The sequence below is a fragment of the Diceros bicornis genome, chromosome 7, assembly GCF_020826845.1.
Source record: "Diceros bicornis minor isolate mBicDic1 chromosome 7, mDicBic1.mat.cur, whole genome shotgun sequence".
NCBI classification, from domain to species: domain Eukaryota; kingdom Metazoa; phylum Chordata; class Mammalia; order Perissodactyla; family Rhinocerotidae; genus Diceros; species Diceros bicornis.
In genome coordinates, this window is record NC_080746.1 from 39,043,804 (window position 1) to 39,067,174 (window position 23,371).

The following is a 23,371-nucleotide window of genomic DNA, read 5'->3' on the forward strand; positions in this document are numbered from 1 at the left end:
AAGAGCCCCCTTGCAGGAAACAGTTAATTTGTGTCCCCAATAGCCCCCACCTCCTCAAAAGAATTCCCGGAGAAGGCTATCCCCATGACCAAGATTAGTCCAAAGCCAAGTCTCTTCTTTCCCCCGGACATTTCCAGACTCCTGGCAAAGATCACATCTCCCAAGCTGTTGTCTCTTAAATATTTCAAAGCAACTCATCAGTACTGGCCTGAGCGCCGTGCCAGAAGTTCACGTCTTACGCAGTTAAATCTACCTTCTCCTTCAATCAAGAGGTACCACAACCCCAAATCCTGACGAGTAAACACCTTGAAGGCAATGTCTGTGTACCCGATGCCTCTGATGTCCCTGGTGCCTGGAACTAGCTCTCAACATACTGGAGGCAACTAATCCCCTAACATCTCTCGGAGGGTCTCTTCACCCTTTGGGGAAAGGGTTGGTTACCAAGCATACATTAAAAGAGTTCACTCAAATCGTATACTCATTTAAATGGTAACAAATTAGGAGTGTCTACACACATATTACTCCCAACAGAATAAAGAGCACACACAGCCTAAGTACATTAGGGTAGCCATAATCATAAAACCCCATGAAGTGAGAGCCAACCACACCCCTGCTCCCTCCCCAGCTCAACAGAAGGCTCCCTCTCTCAGGCCAGAGAGCTCACTGGTTTCCGAGTGTGAAAGGAGGTGGGAAGCTCGTACCTGGTTTCTCTGCAGCCCCTTTGGCCGCTGGGTGTCTCAGAACCGGGCTGTTGGAAGGGGTCGCGCTCAGCCGGCCGCGGTTGGGCAAGGAGGCCATGCTGGGCCAGAAGAGTTCAGCGCTCTTGTCTGTCTGGGTGCTGCTGTCCTTGCTGCCCGTCTTGGCGTGGGCACTGCTGGCAGACGTGGCAGAGGTTGTGGGGGCCAGCGCTGCGGCGGGTGGGGTGGGCAGCACGGGGGTGGAGGCGTGTTCATGGTGCTCCTTCCCCAGCAGCAACCCTGAGGGCGGAAGGACAGTTTTTTCAACGCCATTCTTTAAAAAATCACAAAACCCTAGTCTTGGAGGTTATTTGCTCCTTGACTGATGATTGCTTCATTCATTCATTCACCAAGTTCATTTATAAGCACTTGTTATGTGGAGGGAATTAAAAAAAAAAATGAAAGACCTAGTCCCCTCCCTAAAAATGTATAGGTTTTTTTTTTTCAGAGGGGAAGAGGAGTTGTCAAATAAACTGCTTATAATATAATAATTAGTGGGATATAATTATTCTCAGGGTAGTATGGAAAAACAGAGAAGAGGTGCCAAATAGCCAGTGTAGAGGGGTGGGGGGCATTCTTTCAAGGTTTTCTAGAGATGAAGTTTCCTTTGGCCCAGGAGGGCTGGCCTTGAGCAGTGGTTGTGGGCCTAAGAAAAACTGAAGGCTGGATCACATGGTATTTCCATTTTTAATTTTTTGAGGAATCTCCATATGATCCAGCTATTCCACTTGCAGGTATTTATCCAAAGAACACAAAAACGCTAATTCAAAAAGATGTATGCACTCCTATGTTCATTGCAGCAACATTCACAATAGCCAAGACGTGGCAGCAACCTAGGTGCCCATCAACAGATGAATGGATAAAGATGTGGTATATATACACAATGGAATACTACCTCAGCTATAAAAAAGGATGAAATCGTGCCATCTGAGACAACATGGATGGACCTTGAGGGTATTATGCTAAGTGAAATAAGTCAGATGGAGAAAGACAATTACCATATGACTTAACTCATATTTGGAAGATAAACAAACAAACAAATACCTAGATAGGGAGATCAGATTGGTGGTGACCACAGGGGACAGGGGTGGAGGGAATGTGAAAAGGGTAAGGGGTCACATGTGTACTGTGACGGATGGAAACTAGACTTTTGGTGGAGAACATGATGCAGTCTATACAGAAGTCGAAATACAAGGATGTACACCTGAAATTTATATAATGTTATAACCCAATGTGACCTCAATTTAAAAAAAAAGAAAAACAGAAGGATTCCCTGGTCCTAGACAAGGTGCCATTGGCCTGCTGCTCTTCTGAATAGCCAATAATTCCACCCCACTCTTGGTAACGGATGGTCTCTCACAGGCCCGGGTTCAAACACAAACATGCTTCCTGGTCAGAGCAACGCTGAGTGGTGCACATTATTCCCCAAAAGAGATCCCTGCAGCGCAGAGCCATGGCCCCCAAGAAGCAGGAAGCCAGCTGGGCTCCTCAGGGCCACTTAGCCTTCTTCGTCCTCCCCACCCCAAGAATAGAGAGGCTGCAGTGGGAAGAGGGCGTGCTGGCTAGGGAAAAGGGACACACAATGTGCAGTGCTGTCCCTTTACCTCAATGTCTTCCTGCAAAGCTGGACAGGAGAGCAACTTTTTTATTTTTAATTTTAATTTTTTTTTTGCTGAGGAAGATTAGCCCTGAGCTAACATCTGTTGCCAGTCTTCCTCGTTTTTTTCTTGAGGAAGATTAGTCCTGAGCTAATCTTTCTGTAGCAGTTTTCCTCTACTTGTTATACGTGGGTCACCGCCACAACGTGGCTGACAAGTCGTGTAGGTCTGTGCCTGGGATCCAAACCCGCGCATCCGGGCCACCGAAGTGGAACGTGCTGAACTTAACCACTATGCCATGGGGCTAGCCCCCACTTTTATTTTTAACTAGTGAAATACGGCACACATTCAGAAAAGTGCCAGCACTCCAGAACACTGGCCTATAGAAAATGTGGTAAGTACAACCACGTATTTGTTCCCTTATCTTAGCTAGCCAGCAATTCATACAGTCTCCCTGCCAGGGCTGTTTCAAGGTGCCCATTCATAATGCAACGCAGAGCAATTCAGTTTGTCTACAGCAGTGCTTCTCAAAATGTAACGTGCATTTCAATTACTTTGATATATTGTTACAATGAAGATTTGATTCTGTGGGTGGGGCCTGAGACTCTGCACCTCTATCAAGGTCCCAGGTAATGCCAGAGCTGCTGGTCCATGGACCCCACTTTGAGTAGCAATGGTCTTTGGCTATGTGCTTCATACACATCTCACTTCATATTTCACAACACTCCTATGAGACAGGTCCCATGTTATCCTCTGTCTTACAGAAAAGGAAATGAAAGCTCAGAGAAGTTAATATCTCACAACTAAGGAGTAGCAGACATGAGATCCAAACCCAGCTGTGCCTGACTTTAAGTCCAACCTACATTCTTTCCACCTCATCACTCTGCCTGTCAAAGCTCCACAGTCCAACAACGATGTTCTTGTGGAACTAAGTTACTAGCCAGTCATCTCATCTGGGAGCCCCTGAGCCTTCAGGAAGGAATATGCTGTCACCTCTACCTCCTTCCAGAGCCCGTCTGGCAAGAAACTGTGGAAACGTTTGGGAACTATGCAGTGACCCGTGACTGTGTGCCTCTGCCTGGCAAGTCAGAGAGTCCCTCTCTGTTTCTGTGACATGAGGACACCAATTACAATAACGAGGAGGAGTACCAGTGCAGAGAACACAGCAACCCTTCCTACAGACTGCGTCCTCAGGCTCCCAGGCCTGGTTTAGACGTGCCAAATGCTGGGAGATACAGGCACAGACATCAGAGGAATGCCTGCCTGGCTGGACATCATAAACTGGCCTCTGCCAGGGAGGTTTCCATCAGAGCTGAGCACATTTCAACTGCTTCACCAGGCCTGTCTGAGCATCACCTCCCAGACTCTGTAACTGGGGTGAGGAGCTAAGCGTCCTTGGGAGAGTCTTTGATGATCCCAGCTGCTGTCCGCACACATCCTCTTTGAAGTACATTTCCTTGGAGGGCAGGGGCTGCTGAAGCGACCTGTGGAGGGACTTCAAACAGAGCTTCTGGCTGAGCACTTTCATCCTCCAGCTTTGTCGGGTTCATACTGGAAGCTCTTATCCCCTTTGGCACGGAGCAGCCAGGCTCCTCTGATGTCCTGTGCTGAGGAAAACTGGCTCTCGGCTCCACAAAGAAACAAAACACATTCTGACCCAGAGAAATGCATCAAAGAGGGGCCAGACCCCTGGAGTTGCCAGAGTGCAGGGGAAGAGAGCAGAGGACGTGTGTGTGGGAATGCTGCCTGCTTCCTCTCCAGACTCAGCTCGAATGGTCAACCGGCCCCGCCCTCACCCCAGGAAACCCATTCGTGGCTAAGCCCACATCTGCGGAATTCTCCTCAACATTCTGCCTGTGCAACAAAAATACAACAAACACCACCAACAACAACCCCTTAGGCTCGAGAGCACTTCTTCCAAAGTGCTTTCTCCCCGTTATCTCATTTTGCCCTCACCACAGCCCCATGGGGGAAAGCAGGGCAGCCATCACCCTTTTCTAGACATGGAGGCAGAGGTGGAGCGGTCTCACAACTGGTCTGGGGCAGAGCCAAGTTCAGAGGCTGACGTCTCTGGGCTTTTCCTATTAGGACATTTTATGTTGTAGCATCTCCTCAACTTTCAACGATAATGATAATAGTTATATTGAGTCAACCCAGGGCTAACGGCTACTCCGGTGGCATAGCCTTTGCTTCCACATAGCTCATTTAATTTCCACAACCAAGGTATGATTGAGTATCCTCCCCATTTTACAGATGAGTAAACTGAGACCTGGAGAGAGCCAATGACATTTCTGTGTCCATGAGCGGCAGAGCCAGCCTGCTATGGAAGCGTCAGGACTCTCCACCAGATAAGCCTGCCTCTCACTGTTTGAAGGAGGCGAGGCAAGGGGCTCACCTATGCTCCCCTTCCAGGTCTTCTCTTCCTTCTTCTCTTCGGCTAACTGGCTACTGGTAAGAGAGGTCTGGCGAGAGTGGGTCCCAGTGGCTGCGGCAATGGACGGCACAGAGCGGGCAGGCCGCAGGCTCGAGGTGTCCGTCTTCCCGGCATCTTTACGGGATCGCTGCTGAAGGACCTTAATCATGGCGTCCTTCTCTATGATTTTGGCATGGAGATTTTTAATACTGTATAACAAAACCAAACCAAACAGTTACAATCAAAAGCCATTTGGCCAAAAGAACTTGAAACGTTTCTGTCAGGCTGCCCAGGGACGTTAATTATAATTCAAGGATAGAGAGTTAAGTGCAACATGAGTCTTCAAACATTTATAATCTGAAAATTGTATAAGAGGGACCTTTTGTAGTGGATCAAAAGGGTGCACCTTCTCTGCCCCCTCAGCAGACTCTGGGACTTCAGTTCAAGTGACTGTGGCTGCCCAGCAGAGACCTCCTGGACCACAGTGTGCTCAGGGACCAACTCAGAGGGTCTAGGATCCCTGACGGTGGGGGCAGGAGGAGCAGAAGGGAAGCACGGAAACTCTGAAGCCTCACACATGGGAGCTTTCCACTGAAGTCAATTTCCCTGTTTTCTGAGAAAAAAACAATTAAAAGATGGACGAGTTTTCTGGGAGAAGATAATTTTTTCCCCAATGGCCAACAATGAGAATCAGAGAAAACACTAGAGTTCTTTTCACAACTTGGACAGGAACTCTCTGAGCCTATCAATGACTCAGCTATTCAGCCCTATTTTCACATCTGCAAAATGAGAGGCTTAGGTTCCCAGGGCCCACGGGGCCTCAGGAGTGGGGGAGTGGGGGTGGCCAGGCTGGTTTTATTATGTCACGAAGCCTGCTGGAAGTCTTGTTTAGCCCATGAGAAGAATGCATTAGCTAAATAATTTCTTTATTTCTGGCTGGAATATATAAATCCTGACTCAAAAACTCGGAGCCTTTAAAAATATGGTTTCCCCTTTCCAGCTGGTAATGTCTAGAAGGTTATAGAGACAAACATTCAGAAAAAACACATGGGCATCTAAATTCTTCTGTCATTAGCCTCCATCTTAAAACTGCATCTGACAGGAAATTATCCCTCAGGCTCCAGTCCCGTCTTGAGCAGAATCTCTTCCTTAGGTTTGAACTTTCCCTTCTCTCTGGGGGAGGGGAATTTTTGGAGAACTCGAGCTTGCAGCTGTTTGGAACAGGAAGGGGCTGGAGTGTGAATGCAAACACCGGGCTGGCAGGCCCCACCAGGGTCTCGAGGTGAGTGTCAGAGCAGAGCCGTGCACACGGCCGTCCCTTACGTGTATTCCATGTCCTGACACCTCCTGGTGGCCTGTACCACCTCCTCCTCCTCCTGCCAGATGTGGGCCTCCAGCGAGCTCTCACCATAGCTGCCGTTCCTCGAGTGGTTGATGATCGTCGTGTCCCTGGCAACACAGGACACGCTCAGAGAATGATGCACATGCCCGAGGAGAGGCATCCAAGCACCACACTCAAAATCCCTCTCCTCAAACTCCTTCACCCACTTTCCCTCTCTTAAATCCTGGCAAATTCTCTCCTGAAACTGGATAGAATTAAGACAGCACCTAAAGAAAACAAAATAAAATCCCCAAATCAAAATTCCCTGCCCTTTCTACTAACGACATTGTATATTAAACCACATGGCATGCTGTGAATACGAACACTACACCTATTGACATACGGATACCATTATTATTATATCTGTTAGTGTTTCTATGCTTGTACCTTTTCATACTTGCTTATCCTTTCTCACTTTCTCAATCAGAGTTAAAGTTTTATTTCTATTTCTCATCTGTATAGCAGCTACTTCAGTATTTCAGAGTAAAATGGAGACTCAGTAAATACTTGAAACTGAGACTGGTCCCTCTTGGACAGCGAGGCTCAAGCAGAAATTCCCTTCACATTTGCCTCCTAGCTCACTTTTCGTTTTATGAGCCCCTGCCTAGGACTCAGGTCCGCTTGGTGTGACACCCACGCTGAGTAGCAGGGCAGAAAAGATGCAAGACGATGTACACCCTGTCCTTAGCAAGTCCAGTCCAGGGGGTGGAGTGAGGGGAGGGACAGACATAGGTAGATTCAAAAGCAGTGTAGCTGGAAGCAGGTGTCTGACTGAAAAAAACTGGTCAAAGATAACTATTCCTGCCACTGGCCTTGGAAATTTAATTACTCCTAGTTAACAACAATTGGTAAAAATAAGATAACTGAGCAATCTAAGTGATCTAAGTATATTTTAGACTGCAAGGTGCAATGTCTCTGATCAGGGAATACTAAATTAGTAAGAAACGATCTAGTCAAACATTTCACATCTCTTTAACTTCACATTACAATACTACAATCCTATTTAAAATATTATAGCTCTTTTCTAGAACACTCAAAAACAGCAAAAAAAAAAGCCCCTTCTTTCATCTCTTTTAGTGACAGCTATCAACAAGTGAGCATTGTTTCCTTCATGCCAGTGACCAGGTAAAGTGTGTTACACCTGGTGTCTCATTTAGTCCTCTGAGCAACTTGTGAGGTAGGTGTTATTATCCTCATTTACAGATAAACAAACGGGTGAGGCGACTTTTCCAAGAACAGCCTGTTAGTGAAGATGGAAACGGATTCAAACCCAGATATCTATAACTCCTGTTTTCTGCATCTTTATGAAGGAGGCCTCAGCAAAGATGCATGAAGATAAAATAAACCAACAGAGACGTGAGAATCTGGCTAAGTGCAAAAACCATGGCTGAAAATAAATCATAAAGCCAAATAATGTAGAAAACAAGCAAAATGCTTTAAACATGCTGACAAAATTATAAATCCACCTATGGTGCACAAAAATCACCAATGCTTGAATTAGTGGCTAGAGAAACATTGTCAACCAATTTACTTTTGGAGAATTCACACAGAGCTGGAGACAAATTTAAAAATTCATGTTTATACTGCCAAGTAATGACAGCAGGCACAATTAGATGAGAACGACTTAGAAGGGAAACACATAAAACTCTCAAAAAATATTACATTGCTTTGAAATTTGTAAAAAGTTTCAAAACCATAAAAAATAGGCTCAATCTCTCAAAATTCTGATCAACGATGTCAAAATGCACCAAGATGGCAAAACAAGTTGGTATACAAAAACCGTTTTCTTTGTTTAAAAATCATTGCCTATAAATGCAAAGTATGCATCAGTGGCTGAAAAGTCACAAAACTGATGGCTGGAAATAGTCACTTTTACCTATTCATATGCAGCCATTTAGCAACCAGACAACAAGAACCCAGAATCTCGACGTTTCTCAAAAATTTTTCATTTTCCTTTTCTATCAACAGAAAAGCAGTGTTGAAATTACAGAAGTTTTCTTGGAAAAGAACATTAAGATTGGAGCTAAAACCTGACCTCCCCTGAACTGATTTTTCCAAAAACGGTGGGAAGGAGCGGTCTGTAATAAGGAGGGTAGTTTCCCACAGAATTATCAGATGCTCAATAAATAAACGTGGAAGCAAAGAAGGTGGGAAGGGTGGGAGCGTGCAAAAGGCCTCGATCCATTCGTCCATCCAGGACTCCAAATAGGGCAGAGGAGGACAACAGGGCTGGAAGATCCCACAGGACTCCTATTCTCTGAGGGCAAGAGATGTCTCCCCTCATGAAGGAAGACGAACAAGGTGGCGCCCAGCACAGTGTGAGCGGCTGATGGTGTCTGGGCTCTGCCTGGCTCTACTCGTTCCCTTGCCATCCCCTCCTGCGCCCACCACAGGGGTCTGAGGCTTCAGACATGTTCATTCCCCCACTTCAGATTTTACATTCCAGGCCCATTGGTCCTCTCAGGGCCCAGGATCCCAAACATGCATCTAATGCAATAAATCAATAGGAGCAGAGACAAGGACACATAAAGGCCCCTGTGTCATCCTTCCAAGGTAACGTATTTACATTGCTATTGGGGTTTTCGTGTCCTCAGGCAATGGAATAGGGTCTGGTTTCCTGCTCATAAGCAGCCAAGAATTATAATTTCCATCTCACACACGAGATCAGTGATGCTCAGAAAGGCTTGTGCAGAATCACACTTATAGTCAGCGACAGAGGGAGAAGCCTTGAATGTAGGTGTCCTGCCTCCTTAGGCAGTGTTCTCTTCAATAAAAATCACACGGAAAAAGACAATTCCCAGCGCAATCACCGAGAGCTATGCGTTAGACCAAATCTGGCCAGGAAGGCCAAATCCCCCTGTAACTTTACGAAGGTCTGTCCTCTTACTCCAGATACAGAGGTGATTTAGTTATTACCTTAGAAAACAGAAAGCTGAAAATAAAAACATTTCAATTATGTAAAAATCAAGAAATGTTTCCAAGGGCTTCACTGTTCTCACCCATGCAGTGCAAGGACTGAACTAGAGGCTGCAATTTCCTCCAACTCTCACTGTAGGACCTTGGAGCTCCACCGCTCAATACACGTCTCAAACGTCTATTCCCATTCCCCAAGTCCCACTCATATGGGATGCTGTGGGCCGTTTTCCCTCACAGCACAGACATATATCAACAACACTTGAGCACTAGAAAATGATCCCCAATTTCATTTTCCACCTGAGTCTGCAGGTCTCCCTAGGTCCAAGTGTGCCATGGTGCCTGGCAGAGGCATCTATGCCCTCATGGGTGGCACTGCTCTCTCTTCAAGTTCCTGGAGGTAACATCCTGGATTCTTTTCTAGTTGGGTAATGAACGTGAGAGCCCATAAACAGCTGATCAAGTATCCCCCCTCCACCCCAATGGGCCTTCTCTTCCTCATCAGAGAAGAAATAAGACATCCCAAGGAAGTATGGGACTGACCGGATGATTGGGTTGCATCCTTAGTTTTTACTGGTTCACATCCTACCATCCCAACACAATAGCCCTTATTAAGTCCCGTTTTATGGATGCTCCTTTGAAACGTGAGGATCTTCTCCAAATAAAATTCTGGTAAATTCCAAACAACTCTGCATTAAATGCCCAATATAACTTATAGGCAAAAAGCAAACGAGGTTGGGGAAGCACCATGAGAGCCTCAACCGGTGGAGTGCACAGCCTCTCAGGTCTTTGCAACAATGATGCATGCCACGAGATCCAGCAATCTGGGAAAACTGCTCATTCAGACAAGACACAGTTTAACAGAATTATTTTTGTGAAGAGTTGAGCATTTTGAGCTAATTTTTAAAGGAAGAAGAAGGCTAGACGCCTATATAAAGGAAATATGGCAACAGAGGTAATAATTGACAGAAGCAGAAAATTTCAAACCAAGTGAAATCAGGCTTTAAGTCAGACAAATCTCAATGTGACATGTGGTCCCGCCACTTACTACCAGTGTGATTGGAATAAACCACTGCACCTCTCTAAGCCTCATTTCTTCACCTGCAAAATGAGGATAATAATAGTTTCTACTCTCAGCCCTATTATGAGGATTAAATATTTTTGTCTGGCCCATGACACACACCCATTGTTAAAAAGAGTCATAAAATATACTTTCACAACATCATTCTTAAAGACCACACAGTATTCCACTGTGTGGAGGTACTTTAAATTATTGAATGAGTCCCTCTTGTTGGATTCTAGGTTGTCTTAAATGTACTGATATCATATTCAATGACAATGGGATAAACACCCTTGGACATAAATCTTCAGGCACTTATATAATGATTTCCTTAAGATAAATGTCCAGAACTAGAATTTTGGAACCAAAGGGGAGGTACATATTGCCAAATGATCCTTCAGAAATGTTATACCATCTTGTTCTCCAACTAGCACTACAGCCATTTTAAAGTTATTTTTAACTGATCTCACTCCCAGGGTGGTACTCCGGACCTGTCCGGACACACTCTGTTTCTTTTCAGCTGGGCTTTTCTGGCCACCAGAGTTACGCTGGTCTCACCTCTCGGCTGCGGCAGTGGCTGCAGCGTTCATGGCAAAGTGTCGGATGGTGCTCTCTTCCAGGTACTTCTGCTCCCACTTGGTCATGTCGGCCTCTAGGGCCAGGATCCGCTCCTCCTTCTCCCTCACAAGTTCCATGAGAGCCGGGGCATTGTATTCTGGCATGCTGGTTGGTGGGCCATTTCCATGTTTCTGGAGAAAGCAGGAGAAACAAGATGTTGACACTCAAATGGGACTATAAAGGAGAACACATAAACCGTGTCTGCATAGTTACCTACATGGAGCACACACGGTTCACCCAGATCCCACAGCACATTCACACACATCACCATCATGCTCTTGCTCTCTCTTCAGTATGGATGACCCAAGCTTGGCGGATCCCAACACCAAGCTACCTCACCTCCCCAATTTCTCTATCTCATTTAATTCTCACGGAACTCTGTAAAACAGACAATCTCCCAGTTTTACAGATGAGAAAACTAAGCTTCTGACAGGTTAAATGAACTGTTCAATATCTCTCAGCTAATCAATAGTAGGGTCAGGATTCAAACTCGGGTCTGTCTGGCCATACAGCTCTGCATGACCATGACCGGAAGTGGCTCGTCCAATGTCCTGTAGTGAATTTACACCAAAAGCAAGAACAAGAACTAAGTTTTGGCCTCCTGGTCTAGGGCACTTTCTCCCGAGTTCAAGGACATGATTCCAGTTGTTTGTTTCCCCTGAGGCTGGGGGATAAAATGTGAAGGCGAAGGAAGTGGGAGTGAGATGCCCTAAGGTGCAGGCTGCAATGCTCTCACCTGGGACACAGAGGAACTAATACCTGCCCCACCTAGAAGCCTGGGAATCAAGGCATATGAGAGCATTTAATAAACCTTAAAGGGCTGAACAAACTCAAGTGCTACCAGAACACCTCTAACGCAGGTCACGCTCATTTCTCAGCCCTTTCTTTTCACCTGTGTCTGTAAGATAGCAAATAAGCGTTGTGTTATCTGGACTGCTCACAAGCTCACGATAGTCACATTTCACTTTTTCCTTCTAACTCAGGTATGCTATTCCCTCTAAAGTGTGACAGAGGACGATGGAGTTTTGAAGAGGTTCTGACTTCAGGGGAGCATGACTTCATCCCAGCTATTCCATGTCCTGGGACACATGTTCCCCTCATGTTTTCCAGTTATCACAAATTTTAAATGCAGAGCTGCACATAAGGTGAGAGGGACCCGAACGCTTTACCCTGAACCACTTAAGGTACCCAGGGCAGTGGCTGGACATTTGAGCTGCAGTGATGGAATCTAATCCTACCAGAGAGAAAAGAACAACTGGGCCTATGGGCTTTTTGTAAACCACACGTTTCCATTCAATTTTTTAAAGCTACAAATACTAGATCTAGGCTCTAGTGGTAGCCTGTTAGTGACCAACATTTAAGCAAGGATAGAGCAGAAGGGATGTACCTGTCTTCAATGACCTGTACAGGAAGTCACTGACCCGCTGTGGCCAAGCACCCGGCCTCAGAGAGAAGGATAAATGAACCAGTCCATCAGGATGAGAAGCTCCCCTGTGGTTAGAAGCTTTCCAAGAAAAAGATCCCATAGCCTCACTAAGCTGCCATCTACACTTGTCAGTTTCTATCTAAATCACTTATGTTGCCATCTCAGCTGGCTGATTTTTGCAGAATCCTCTCGACCTCACATGAGATCACACAGGGCCCCTAATTCAAGTCATTAAGAGTTATTTAAATAAACGCACGAATTTCAACATTGAGGCATACAGAGATTGCATGGTCTAATGAGTAAATATGCTAGCCAGAAAAATGGATTGCAAGTCAGGCAGCCCAGTTTCTGCTGCCCATTCAACCAGTCAACAAATATTACTGAGCACGTACCATGCGCTAGGGATGCCACAGTGAACAATACAGATAAAATCTCTGCCCTCAATGTGTGCACCTGGGAGGAATGTCCTAATTAGCTAATGACCTTGGGCTGGGCTCTTAACTGCCCTGTGCCTCATTTTCCTCTTCAAGAACATTCCCTCTTCCCTCTTCTACCTCATAGGACTACTATGGAAGTAAATGTGAAAATTATTTTGAGCTCATTGCAAGAAAGATAAAATTTTGAGTTCTTAAAAATGTTAAATTTCCCTCCCTCTTACCTTTATTTCTCTTTCACTTCCCCCCAGCTTTTAATGATGCTTAAGTACCACTTCCCTTCTCAAGGTGGAGAGAGATTACTCATACTAACAAGATCCTGTCCTCTGGAAGCTGCTCTTCCCTGCTAGTCCTTGTGTCCTGACCTATCTCCCCCGCCCAGTCCCAAACAGCCACACTCTGTCACCTTTTTTTAAGTAGGACTGGGAAAGCTAGAGTAAGGAAGGAATTTGGGAGAGGGGACCAGGATGCCCTACGCCTTCCAATGGCTCTGAAGGTAATGATGCTAATAAGAACAGCAATGACAGTTATTCTTTCTTAATCAATTGCTAAATGCCAGGCACCGTGTAAGCACTTTGTGCAGATTTTCTTATTTGTGGTCACAAGTATAACATAAGCGTAATTTATTTGCCCCATTTCAGAGACAAGGAAGTCGAGGCTCAGAAGGCTTACTGACCTAAGGCTACTTCTCTAGTAGGAGGAGGAGGCAGGATTCAGCCCTGGTCGGCCCATGCTCTGAATCAATTCATGATTCCATGCTACTCAGCTCACCTCAAGTCTACCCACCCTTCTGGAAGGTTCCAGGGCACCATGCAGGAATAACTGGAGCTCACTTGGGGGCTCTGAGTTGTCAGGGAGCTAGGTGGAAAAGTTCAGCAGTGTCCTGACATCAGTCTAAGGACAGAGCCCTTGTGTGAGGCGTTGATTCAACAAGTGCTCTAAGCTACTCTCTCAACAGTCCCTTCAGAATAATTCCCTAGGGGAAGTGGTCTTACCGCTTTGTTGAGGGGGGAGATGACCAGGGGCTTTGTTACAGCGTAACCTCAGCGTGTTTTCTAAAGGGGTCAGATAGATGCCCTGGTGACACAGGGGCGAGGGGCAGGGTGCCGCGTGGGCTGGCCACATCAGGCAGGCATATGATGAGTCGCTCAAGAGTGAATGAGGAGGAAGCTGATCAGAGAGGCCCCTGGATACCTTTACCAGAAAGGCCGAGTGTCTCGGGTGACCCCATGCTCTGGAGTGGACTAGACTGGGCTCTGGTCATCCCCGCTGAGGGCCAGCAGGGCTGTGCTCGCCATACTAGCCCACAGGCCCCAGGCATGAGTTTGACCCAACTCTACCCTTTATAGTTTTGGCAGCATGGAAATAGTTAAAAACTCAAGGTTTTTTGGAGGATTTATTTGTAATATCATTTTTACCTTTTCTGGTTCTAGAATAATGTATGCTCACTGGTAAAATGAGAAAATAAAGAAGTATCAAAGGAAGAAATAAAAAATAATACTCATCTTTTTAATGAGTAGGCAAAAGCAACAGGGAAATCTTGAGTGTCTTTCATTTCATAGGAGACCGATTAATACTCTTGTTGGAAAAAAAAAACTATAATATTCTTTTTAAAGAGATGCTGATCATCAAAGTTCTGTTGAATGGAAAAGATTGTCTCTCCTCTCTTTGGTCTCATGTCAGCCATAGATAGCCGGAGATCTGCGATCAGCTCCCCAAAACAAATCTAAAATGTAAGCCGAGTAATTTCCCTGTGGAGCCTCAATTCTGAAACTTCTGTCCTCCACAGGTACGTCTATACCCGTCAGCAGCCTTTGTGCACAGCAGGAATGTTGTTTTTGCCAGTCTTGTCTGAGGAAATAATGGGAATGAATGTGCACTGGTCTGAGGGTGCGTACAGCCAATGTCCTCTGTGGCAACAGAGATATTTTTCAAATAATTCTAACTTCCTATTTCTTCTTGGTTCACAACAAGATAATGGAGTTGAGTCTGGTTTCACTGCGCTCAAAATAGAAAATCCAAGGATAAGTAACATAACTGTAGGGTGTGGGTGGTACATTAACTGGAAAAGAACATTCTTTTTGGCTCTAAGTATTGAGATGTGCCCATTTTGCCAGCCAAAGACTCATAAGTATCCATCAGGTGCCAGCACGGTACCAGGCACCAGAGAAGCCTGCCTTCCAGTGGGGAGGTTAAGATCTCACTAACTGCAACAGAGAAGAGCTGAAGGGTAGACCTGTAGTGCCAGGAAATGTGGCACAGGTTAGCAGGATCAGAAGTTCAGAGACAGACTCACTCTTCCTTACGTACTATCAACTAAGCCAAGATGGTGGGAGGCTGGGTGGGTTTCTTAATTTTCTGGGCAATCTCACTAACACCTCCTTCCCCAGCCAAGTACACACACCCAGAGGGAACTGTGTGTGCCTGCCATGAGAAAGGGCTGAGCTGGCCTGAGCATACGCTTTCAAGTGTTTTCAAGTGTTTCAACCACAACCACTATGCCCTCTCCAGTAGATAATTCCGTGGAGCCCTGTCTTGTGTTTCCCTGGATCCCAACTTAGAGCACACCCTTCATCAGCTGCAGAGAGGGGCTTTGCCCAGCATGCTGGTTGATGACACACAGCCCAGGCTCTCTTGGGAGCCAGGAGCCTTTGACTAGCCTGTAACGGAGCGCAGCCCAGCTGCAGAGCTTTCCTGCAGGATTTCTCCCCTCGCCGAGGCACACATGGACCTTGGGCTGGGGTATTTTGCTCTGAGCTTATTCATAACTGAGTTACATTAACACTTGTTACTGGGAAAAAGAGGAGAGTCAGAAAGACTAGGAGCTTATGGCCAATATTATATTCTAGGGATAGTCCTAAACTCTTTCCTCTCCTTTACCTCTGAAAATTCATGTGATCATGTCCTACTAATTTCACCCCATTCCTAGCTCCTTCGTGGACTCCCATTGTCACCACACCCTAGATGACACTAAGAGCCTTCAGGCTGGCCTCCCTGACTTCTGCATTTGCCCCTCCAGACCCTCCTGATGCCACCAGAGGGCTCTTTCCCTGGTCCTTTGTACCATAATCCTCTCCAGCTTAAAAACCTCCCAGTTGGCTCTGTTGATTACAGGAAAAAGTCCAATCTCTCAACTTGACCAAAAGCCTTCCACAAACTGGCCTCTGCCTCCTCCCAGCTGCCACACTGGGCGTTCTCCCCCAGCTAGCTGCGCCAGCTGTCCCGAACTCACCATGACGTTTCACACCTCTCTCCTTTACACATACTCTTCCTCTACCTCTCGTGTTCTTCCCCCTGAATGCTCAACAAACTCATCTTTCAAGGTCCAACTCAAATGTCCTCCTCTGTGAAGCCGTCTAAAGCCGCATTCCCCTATACCCAGCCCCCAGTGGTCACCACTTGCTCTCTGTAAGGATGTCTGTCACTGCAGTGAGTGGACTGCCTGGCTCCTCTACTGGCCGCTGTGTTGGTTCACAGAGGACAGGGAGCTCTTGTTTCCCTCTGAATCCTCAGCGCCGAGTGCAGAGCCTGGCCCACAGCAGGTGCTCTGCTCCGTAACGTTTGCTGAATGAACGTGTCTGATTCTGCTGTCGGCCCCACCCCCAGTCCCTCACCTGCTGGGTTCTCAGCGCATCCAGCTCTCTCTCCAGCCAGGTCCGCAGTCTCCGCTCCATCTGCTCTCGCTTCTCACATGCTGACTGCAGCTGGGTCAGGGCCTGCTGCAGCTTCTCCACCTTCTCAACATATGCTTGCTTCTCTCGTAACTGAGCAGAGGAGAGGAAAAAGGAGCATAGAATTTAGACCAGTGATTCTCAGAGTTGGGGTGGAGGTGGGGGGTCAGATTACCTGGAGATCTTGTTTAAACTACAAGCATACGCACCTTGCCTACTCTTACCCCTCAGGAAAGAAAAGATTTAGACAAAGGTCACCAGTTACACCTGAAATGGCTGGGATGCTTGGAATTCAAGACCCTAAGGGGACACCTGCTTTTAGTAATTTGTATAGCTCTGAGCTCACTCCGTGGTTACTGCTTAATAATTAAAGCATTTGCAGGCATTGGAAATGAGGTTAGTAACGAGTTTTTAATGTCATGAGGAAATGCTTATTCTATAACGTTAACTGGAAAATCCAGAATCAAAAATTATATACAACATTATCACAACTATGTCAATCTATCTATTATCTACATACGAAAAAAGACTGGAAGGAAATAAAAGCATGAACTGTGTTTATCTGTACAGCAGAATAGTCATTTCTCATCTTCTTTATTCTATTCTATATTTTCCAAATTTTCAGAAATTGTGGATGCATGTATATCTACATGTGTACCCATTTGTGTGTGTGTGTGAATGAACATAAAAACTTCTTCTTATGGATATTTGTGGAGTAACTTTCTCCCAAAGATTTCAGAGCCCTTTATAGATGAGTAGTTGACAGCCCTGAAGAGACAGGAAGGGCATAATGAACACTCAGCACAATAACTAAGGAGATGGAAATTAAGGTAAAAATGATTTATGGAAATGTCACATCAGGTATGGATTTAGAATCATGATCACAACTTCAAATTCTTACCCTCAAACTTTGTTTTCTTCCAATTAGGGAGTTTGGCCCATGTTTATAAATCCCAGGCATTTCTAACTTTCCGGAAATTGGCTGATGCCAAAAATCAGGCTGAGGCATTGACTTGATCTGGTCCTGGGTGAGAAGTCACCAGATGCTATTTCCTGTCATCCTGCAAGCGAGCATGCAGATGCCTTGCAGGTGATTCAGATCCTGAGTTCATCCCATGATCGCACTGGCAAGTTGGAACATGCTAGTGATTTAAGAGCTTGCTGCGAAGGGTGGTTTCTGACTTAGAAGGCAGAACTGCCAGGAGCAACGCCTACATCCCAGCCAAAGCCACTGGAATAAAATGGAGGCACTTCTGACCTGCCCAGTGCGGAGAGAGCAACATTACCGCCTTTTCTACACCTGCGCTTGGGATCAGTTTTCATCTGGCTCTTTCATTCACTGTGCTTTTGATTGCAACATTCAATTTAATAGACAGTTGAGGACCTACTAACTGCATGTTTCTATGCTAGAAGCCTCATCTGATCAAATATTGTGAGTACCATTCATAAACCACTTACCATGTCCTAGACTGTATACAGTTTTCTGAGCGTGTAGCCACTAGAACATAAGTGCCATGAGATTTGTCGATTTTGGGCAGAGTGCACAGCGTGTCCTCAATGCCTGCAACGGTACCTGGCATCCAGTGGGTACTCAATAAATATTTGTTAAATGCATGAATTAATCTATCCCTAATCAATTATAAGATTCTTGAAGGCACAGATCTCTCGCATTCATCTTTGTGTCAGCCTTAAGTCTAAAAAGCAGTATATTGTGATGAGGGTGAGTAATAACAACAGTAATTATATCAGCCAACATTTCTGAAGCACTACCATGCCACGCTTTGTGCTTTATATGCAGTATCTCATTTAATCCTCCCGGTAACAGTAAGACAGAAACTTCTTTATTATCTCCATTTAAGAGGTGAGAAAACAGAACTGAAGGACTTGCTCAAGGTCACACAACTGACACATCCATCCAGGGGTCAAGACTCTAATTCATGGCAGCCTGGCTCTCAAGTCCAAGCTCTTAACCACCGTGGGAAGTTGTGGTAAGCCCTCAACGTGAGCCATCTGGACTGAATTACGACCCCTCACAAGAAACTTTAGTAAGAACAGGGAGTGGTACTGGAAGCCAAAGAGACAGAGGAGACATTCTGCAGGCCACACACAGTCAAAGATCTTACACAAATGCAATGAGGAGACAAGATCCACAGTGGTGATTGCAAAGAACTCGTCTTCAAGGAGTTCATAACTTTAATGGAAATAATCAAACGAAAAGATTTAAAAAATTATAATTTTCCTTTGCTCCACACATGGAGATGGAGCCTCAATACGCGATTTCCGTTATAATGATATTAAGGAGTCCTGGCCTCCCCTCCTCCAAGCAGACCTCCTGTCCTTCAGGGCTTAAGGTCACTTTCTGCGGCAAATATATTTCTATTTAGTGAGTTCCTTAGCGGTGACAAGGAAGATACTCTGGGGCTATTGCCCGGGATCCTCAGGCTGGCATTAAAATCATAGTTTCTACACAGCACTTGAGGGGCTTAGAGGGCTTCTAACGGACAAGACCCTTGTTGACTTAACAATCTTCCCCTTTAGCTGTTTTAACCTTGAAGTTGAGGTTTGCTGTCACACTTGAATTACTTGGCGTCAGGAGATGTTTTCTGAAGGAACTGCTTTTTATTCTCAACAACAACAACAGTTGGATTAATAACAATACTGTTTTCTGTGTGCCAAGCACCAAGCTAAGTACTTTGTGTAGAATATCTCAGTTATGCCTCTTCCAGACTTTGAGCTTCCATTTTCCACAATGGCTCTGCTCAGGTCATCCCCCCACAACAGGGAGGCGCCTGCCGCCGGGGGCAGCTGGAAGATGCAGTGAAGCAGGCTCCTGTCTACCCGGGAGACCTCCCCTCCTTTACTGCTGCTGTATCTACAACTTGAATCCCCTAGCATGGACCTCAGAAGTGGTCATTCTACTTCCACAGTCAGGCTTAAAAGGGAAAGTTTATCTCAAAAAATCTAATCTAAAGGGTTGATTTCATCAGAAACCACCAAATCCATAATGCTTGAGTGGGATCAAAATTTCCTGGATTGGGGGGGCGGGGTGGTGGTCATTGCACTGCTAAGCCAACTTCTGGAAACTGGAGACAGGTTGGCTGAATGCCACCCCTTCCCCACCCCCATCAGAAGACTTTTGCCCTTTTTTATGCAATCAAGAGCCCAAAAACACAGCAATTGAACTATTTTTTTTTTTTTTAATTGTTAGTCTCTTTTCTCTACAGGCACCAGTGGCTTCTAGTCCTTCCATTTATTTCCAGCCTTGGACACTGGCCCATCAATGGGCTGTAGGCTGGGTTTTAGGCCAAGAGTGAGCTCTTTCATGTATGCCTTTCATACTCTGCCTGACTCTGGGTTGGATAAACTCTGTTTTTAATAATTTTTATTTGGGAAGTCTTCTACATCCCTCCTCCTGACTCAACTCCTTGGACTTGGATCTGGTTAAAGATTCAGGGTTAGGAAAAGGAAATTGAGGCACTCGGGGTTCTGCCTCCCCCTTCCAACCTCCGGCGGTCTCACCTCCTCTTCCAGCTTGATGACCTTGGCCTGGGCATTGCTCAGAGCCTGGTCCAGGATCTCAATGTGTCTCCGGTGGTCCTCACTCGCAGTCCTCACTGCTGCTAACTCCATTTCTAGCTTCTCCTTTTCCTTCAAGTATTCTTTATCTAGAAGGGAGACAAGAACAAAACTACCTCTATCAGAAAGTGCTCACCCTTTCGGCTCACTGCCAGTCTACATCTGGCAAAGATTAAAAATAAAAAAGCATGCAAAGAGGGTTGAATTACTGCTTTTGCTCCCTCTTAATAGTGGTGGTGTGTGAGGTGAGGATTTTCTTAAAAACCACTGTTAACTCTAGATGTGCTCCAGGTTCCAGCTCCAGAGATGAATGGTGCACAGAGAACAAGTGACCCCATATTCTCAATAACTCACTTCTGTACAACATTTACTTTAAGGCTTCCCATTAACCTTGTACCTACGATTTCACTTTATGCTCACAACCTTGCCTGCTTCCATCTTCCAAACCAGCAATGAAAGGGTAGGCAATACTAACAAGAATACTAATATTCTCATTCATAGAAAAATAAACCAAGGTCCAGAAGGTTAAGCTCTTGACCTGAGTCCAGACAGCAGAGGGGAGCTTCAACCCAGGCCTCCAATCTCTGGTTGGATCCTCTGCCCATATGACCTGGCCCCACATTTGCTTCTAGTTCAGGTTCAAGAGAGGAAAGGGACAATGCTTTGGATTTGGGAAAACTGCTTTCTTCTCATTCAATGACAATGTAACTGATGGTGATCACCGTCTCTTTGCACATGGAGAGCAAAGGCTGCCGTGCACTCAGTGACTTCCACACCGCCCTCCTATAGACTTATCTATCATTTTAGCTTAAGCAGGCAGTGCCGATAGTGTCATAGGGTCAGTATTATTTATTGAAAATACTTTTCCTGTTACAAAAGCAATACATTTTATTTTTAAAATAAATTAGAATATTTAGATATGTTGTTTATAATATGGAAAAACTTGAATGGACTTATGTCCATTATGTGCAAGATTAAGGGATTGGTTAAATAAACTACTGTAATTCCTACAATAGAATAGGATGCAGCCATTAAAATTAGAGAATGTTAGTGACATGGAAAAAAAATCTCCATTATTGAAAAAAGGTGGTTACAAAACCCTATGCACACTATTCCGTATTTGTAGAAAATAGGGCATCTAATTACAACAGCAGCAGCAACAATAGCTAGAAACTGATTTCTATGTGTCCACATCATTCGAATGCCTCAATTCGGTTATCTCAATCCTCCTAGCAACCTGCACAGAAACAGAGAACCAAAGTCTTGCAGCTACACCAGCATGTGACAGTGGTTTCATTCATTCATGATTTCCTTGTATAGTCATTCATTAATTTAACAAATAGTTATCAAATGTTAAGGACCAGCCTTACATGCAATGAAGCAATAGAAAGAATACTGCACTTAGGGAGCAGAAAATGTGGTTTTGAATACAGGGCCTAAGAATTAAAAAGACACTTTAAGGCTGCAAATACCCAATAACAAACTCACAATTTGAGAGCCGGAATGGCTCACAGGAAACATCACCACCCAGTTCCACCCCCTTTGGTTTATGGGTGAAAGGAAAGGAAAGCCCAGGAGAGAAGGCACTTGTCCAAGGTCTCCTGCCAGCTGGGGCAGAGCCAGGGCCAGAATCTGGGTCTCCTAATGTCCCACTACAGCGTCCTTCCCACTTGACTGCACCGCCCTTGCATTGTGGGCTATGTTGATGGGATCAGAGTGCAATGGAACGGCTTCGGAACTGACAGTCTGAATGAGTAGACTTGTAAAGCTAAGTAGTGGTTGTGCTGCCTAGAAACAATGGCATCCCCTGGGAACAAAATGAGGCCACCAAGATCCTGACCCAAAACAGAGCATTACTTTTGGGCTCTTTATGCCCCACCACAATGACCAACTACCCTCCCCCCTTCTCCCTTTCAGTGGCATTTGAAATGCTGCCTCTGAAACTTCCTCCCTAGTCTATGGAGAACGGGCACGCAAGAGACCTAAACAAATGGGTCAGTACCCACTCACTGGCTCTGGGCCCATTCATCCACAGCCCTGAATGGACCAGAGCATTTCACTCTTTCTGTGCAAAGTCACTGACATTTGAGCACTAGCTTCCTGGGTCTGGACAACATCTCAACGGGCATGATGCCCACTGGCCTTGTCCAGGCTCTGGAGGGTACCCAGGAGTGAGTCAGCAGGCATGTCTGGAATGAACCATTGGATTTCAGAGCTTCTACCTGAAAACCTAAGCATGAAAGTTCTCTTTGTTGATGGCAGCCAAGGACACTAGATTTTGACCAGTAGCAGTAAAATGATAGACTGAGCTCAAGACTAGAGGCCACAACCTGAGCTTCTTGCAGTTTGCAAATTGATGATCACAAGTATTGCTGTGTCACAATGACAGCTATTTAGATTTCTGAATTAACAAACACCCCTCCACTCCAACACACACACACACACACACACACACACACACACACACACACAGTGGATTCCAGCATTTGCTATTTCCTTGATAGGCAGTATCATATTGTGGCTGAAGAATGGACTCATGCATCAGAAAGACCTGGATTCAAATCCTGTGTTCACCACTTTGCAGCTCTGAGGCCTTGGGCACAGTACTTAACCTCTCTTAGTCTCAGCTCCCTTGTTTATCAAATCACAGTGTTGTTGTGATGACTTTGTTGATGGAGATTATGCATATAAAGCACGAAAGGACCTGAATATCTAGGACTTCATCTGTTTTGATCATTATTGATTCCCTGAGCCTAAAACATTGCCTGGCTCAGCAAATACTGTTGAATGAATGAATGAATCTCTACTATGTGTCAAGTTCATTGCCAACTATAAAACACATGGCAGCTCTCGTTAGCTATTAGGTATTCGGTATCCTTGTGTTCTCCTAACAGACAGCCTCTGTTACAGAGCTGTCTACTCCACCTTTGAAGCCAGCACTCATCAGATGACTGGTACTGACCATGGACATCCCCAGTCCCCTTCTCTACCCAGGCCCCCTGAACCTCACAGGGTACACCACAGAACAAAGGTGTGTGTGGATACTGGACAAAGACTCCACCAGTTCTGGAATGCCTTGCAGGCCTCTGGAATTCATGGGTCAAAACATCTCTGTCCTGAGTTTGGTCACTTGAGACTTTAGGCTGCAGCCGTATCATTTAGTATCACTCACATTGACTCAGAACTACTTGCCCACTGATAGCAAGTAGTGCTCTCGATGATAAAGTTTCAAAAAACGATGTTTATGACAATAGTAATAACAATAACAAAACCTGCTTATGTGTATTGAATGAGTGCTGTGTTCCAGGATCAGTGACTTATATTATTCCCCTGATATTATTTCCTTTAAGTTTACTGTATGAGGTAGGCACTGTTATTATTCTCTTTTTCCAGTTGAGGAAAATGACACTAAGAAAGGATAAGTAACGTGTCCACAGAAGTGATGCTCATCAACAGTAGAGCCAGAACTTGCACCTGCACCTCTAACGCATGTTCACAAGCACGGCTCTAGACCGCCTCCCCTGTGCAAGCACGCAGAGAGATG

General features: G+C 45.4%; 1 protein-coding gene across 3 annotated transcripts in view; it reads right to left on the minus strand.

Annotated features, from left to right (window-relative positions):
- Nucleotides 1–23,371, minus strand: part of AMOTL1 (angiomotin like 1) — a 156,729-nt gene that overhangs the window by 6,422 nt on the left and 126,936 nt on the right. For all 3 annotated transcript variants that reach the window (XM_058545387.1, XM_058545385.1, XM_058545386.1), the window contains 6 exons: nt 19,771–19,916; nt 16,195–16,344; nt 10,661–10,851; nt 6,072–6,197; nt 4,731–4,957; nt 702–977 (listed from right to left, as the gene is read on the minus strand). In XM_058545387.1, the coding sequence (XP_058401370.1) occupies nt 702–977; nt 4,731–4,957; nt 6,072–6,197; nt 10,661–10,851; nt 16,195–16,344; nt 19,771–19,916 (1,116 nt within the window). The remainder of the gene's footprint in view (nt 1–701; nt 978–4,730; nt 4,958–6,071; nt 6,198–10,660; nt 10,852–16,194; nt 16,345–19,770; nt 19,917–23,371) is intronic.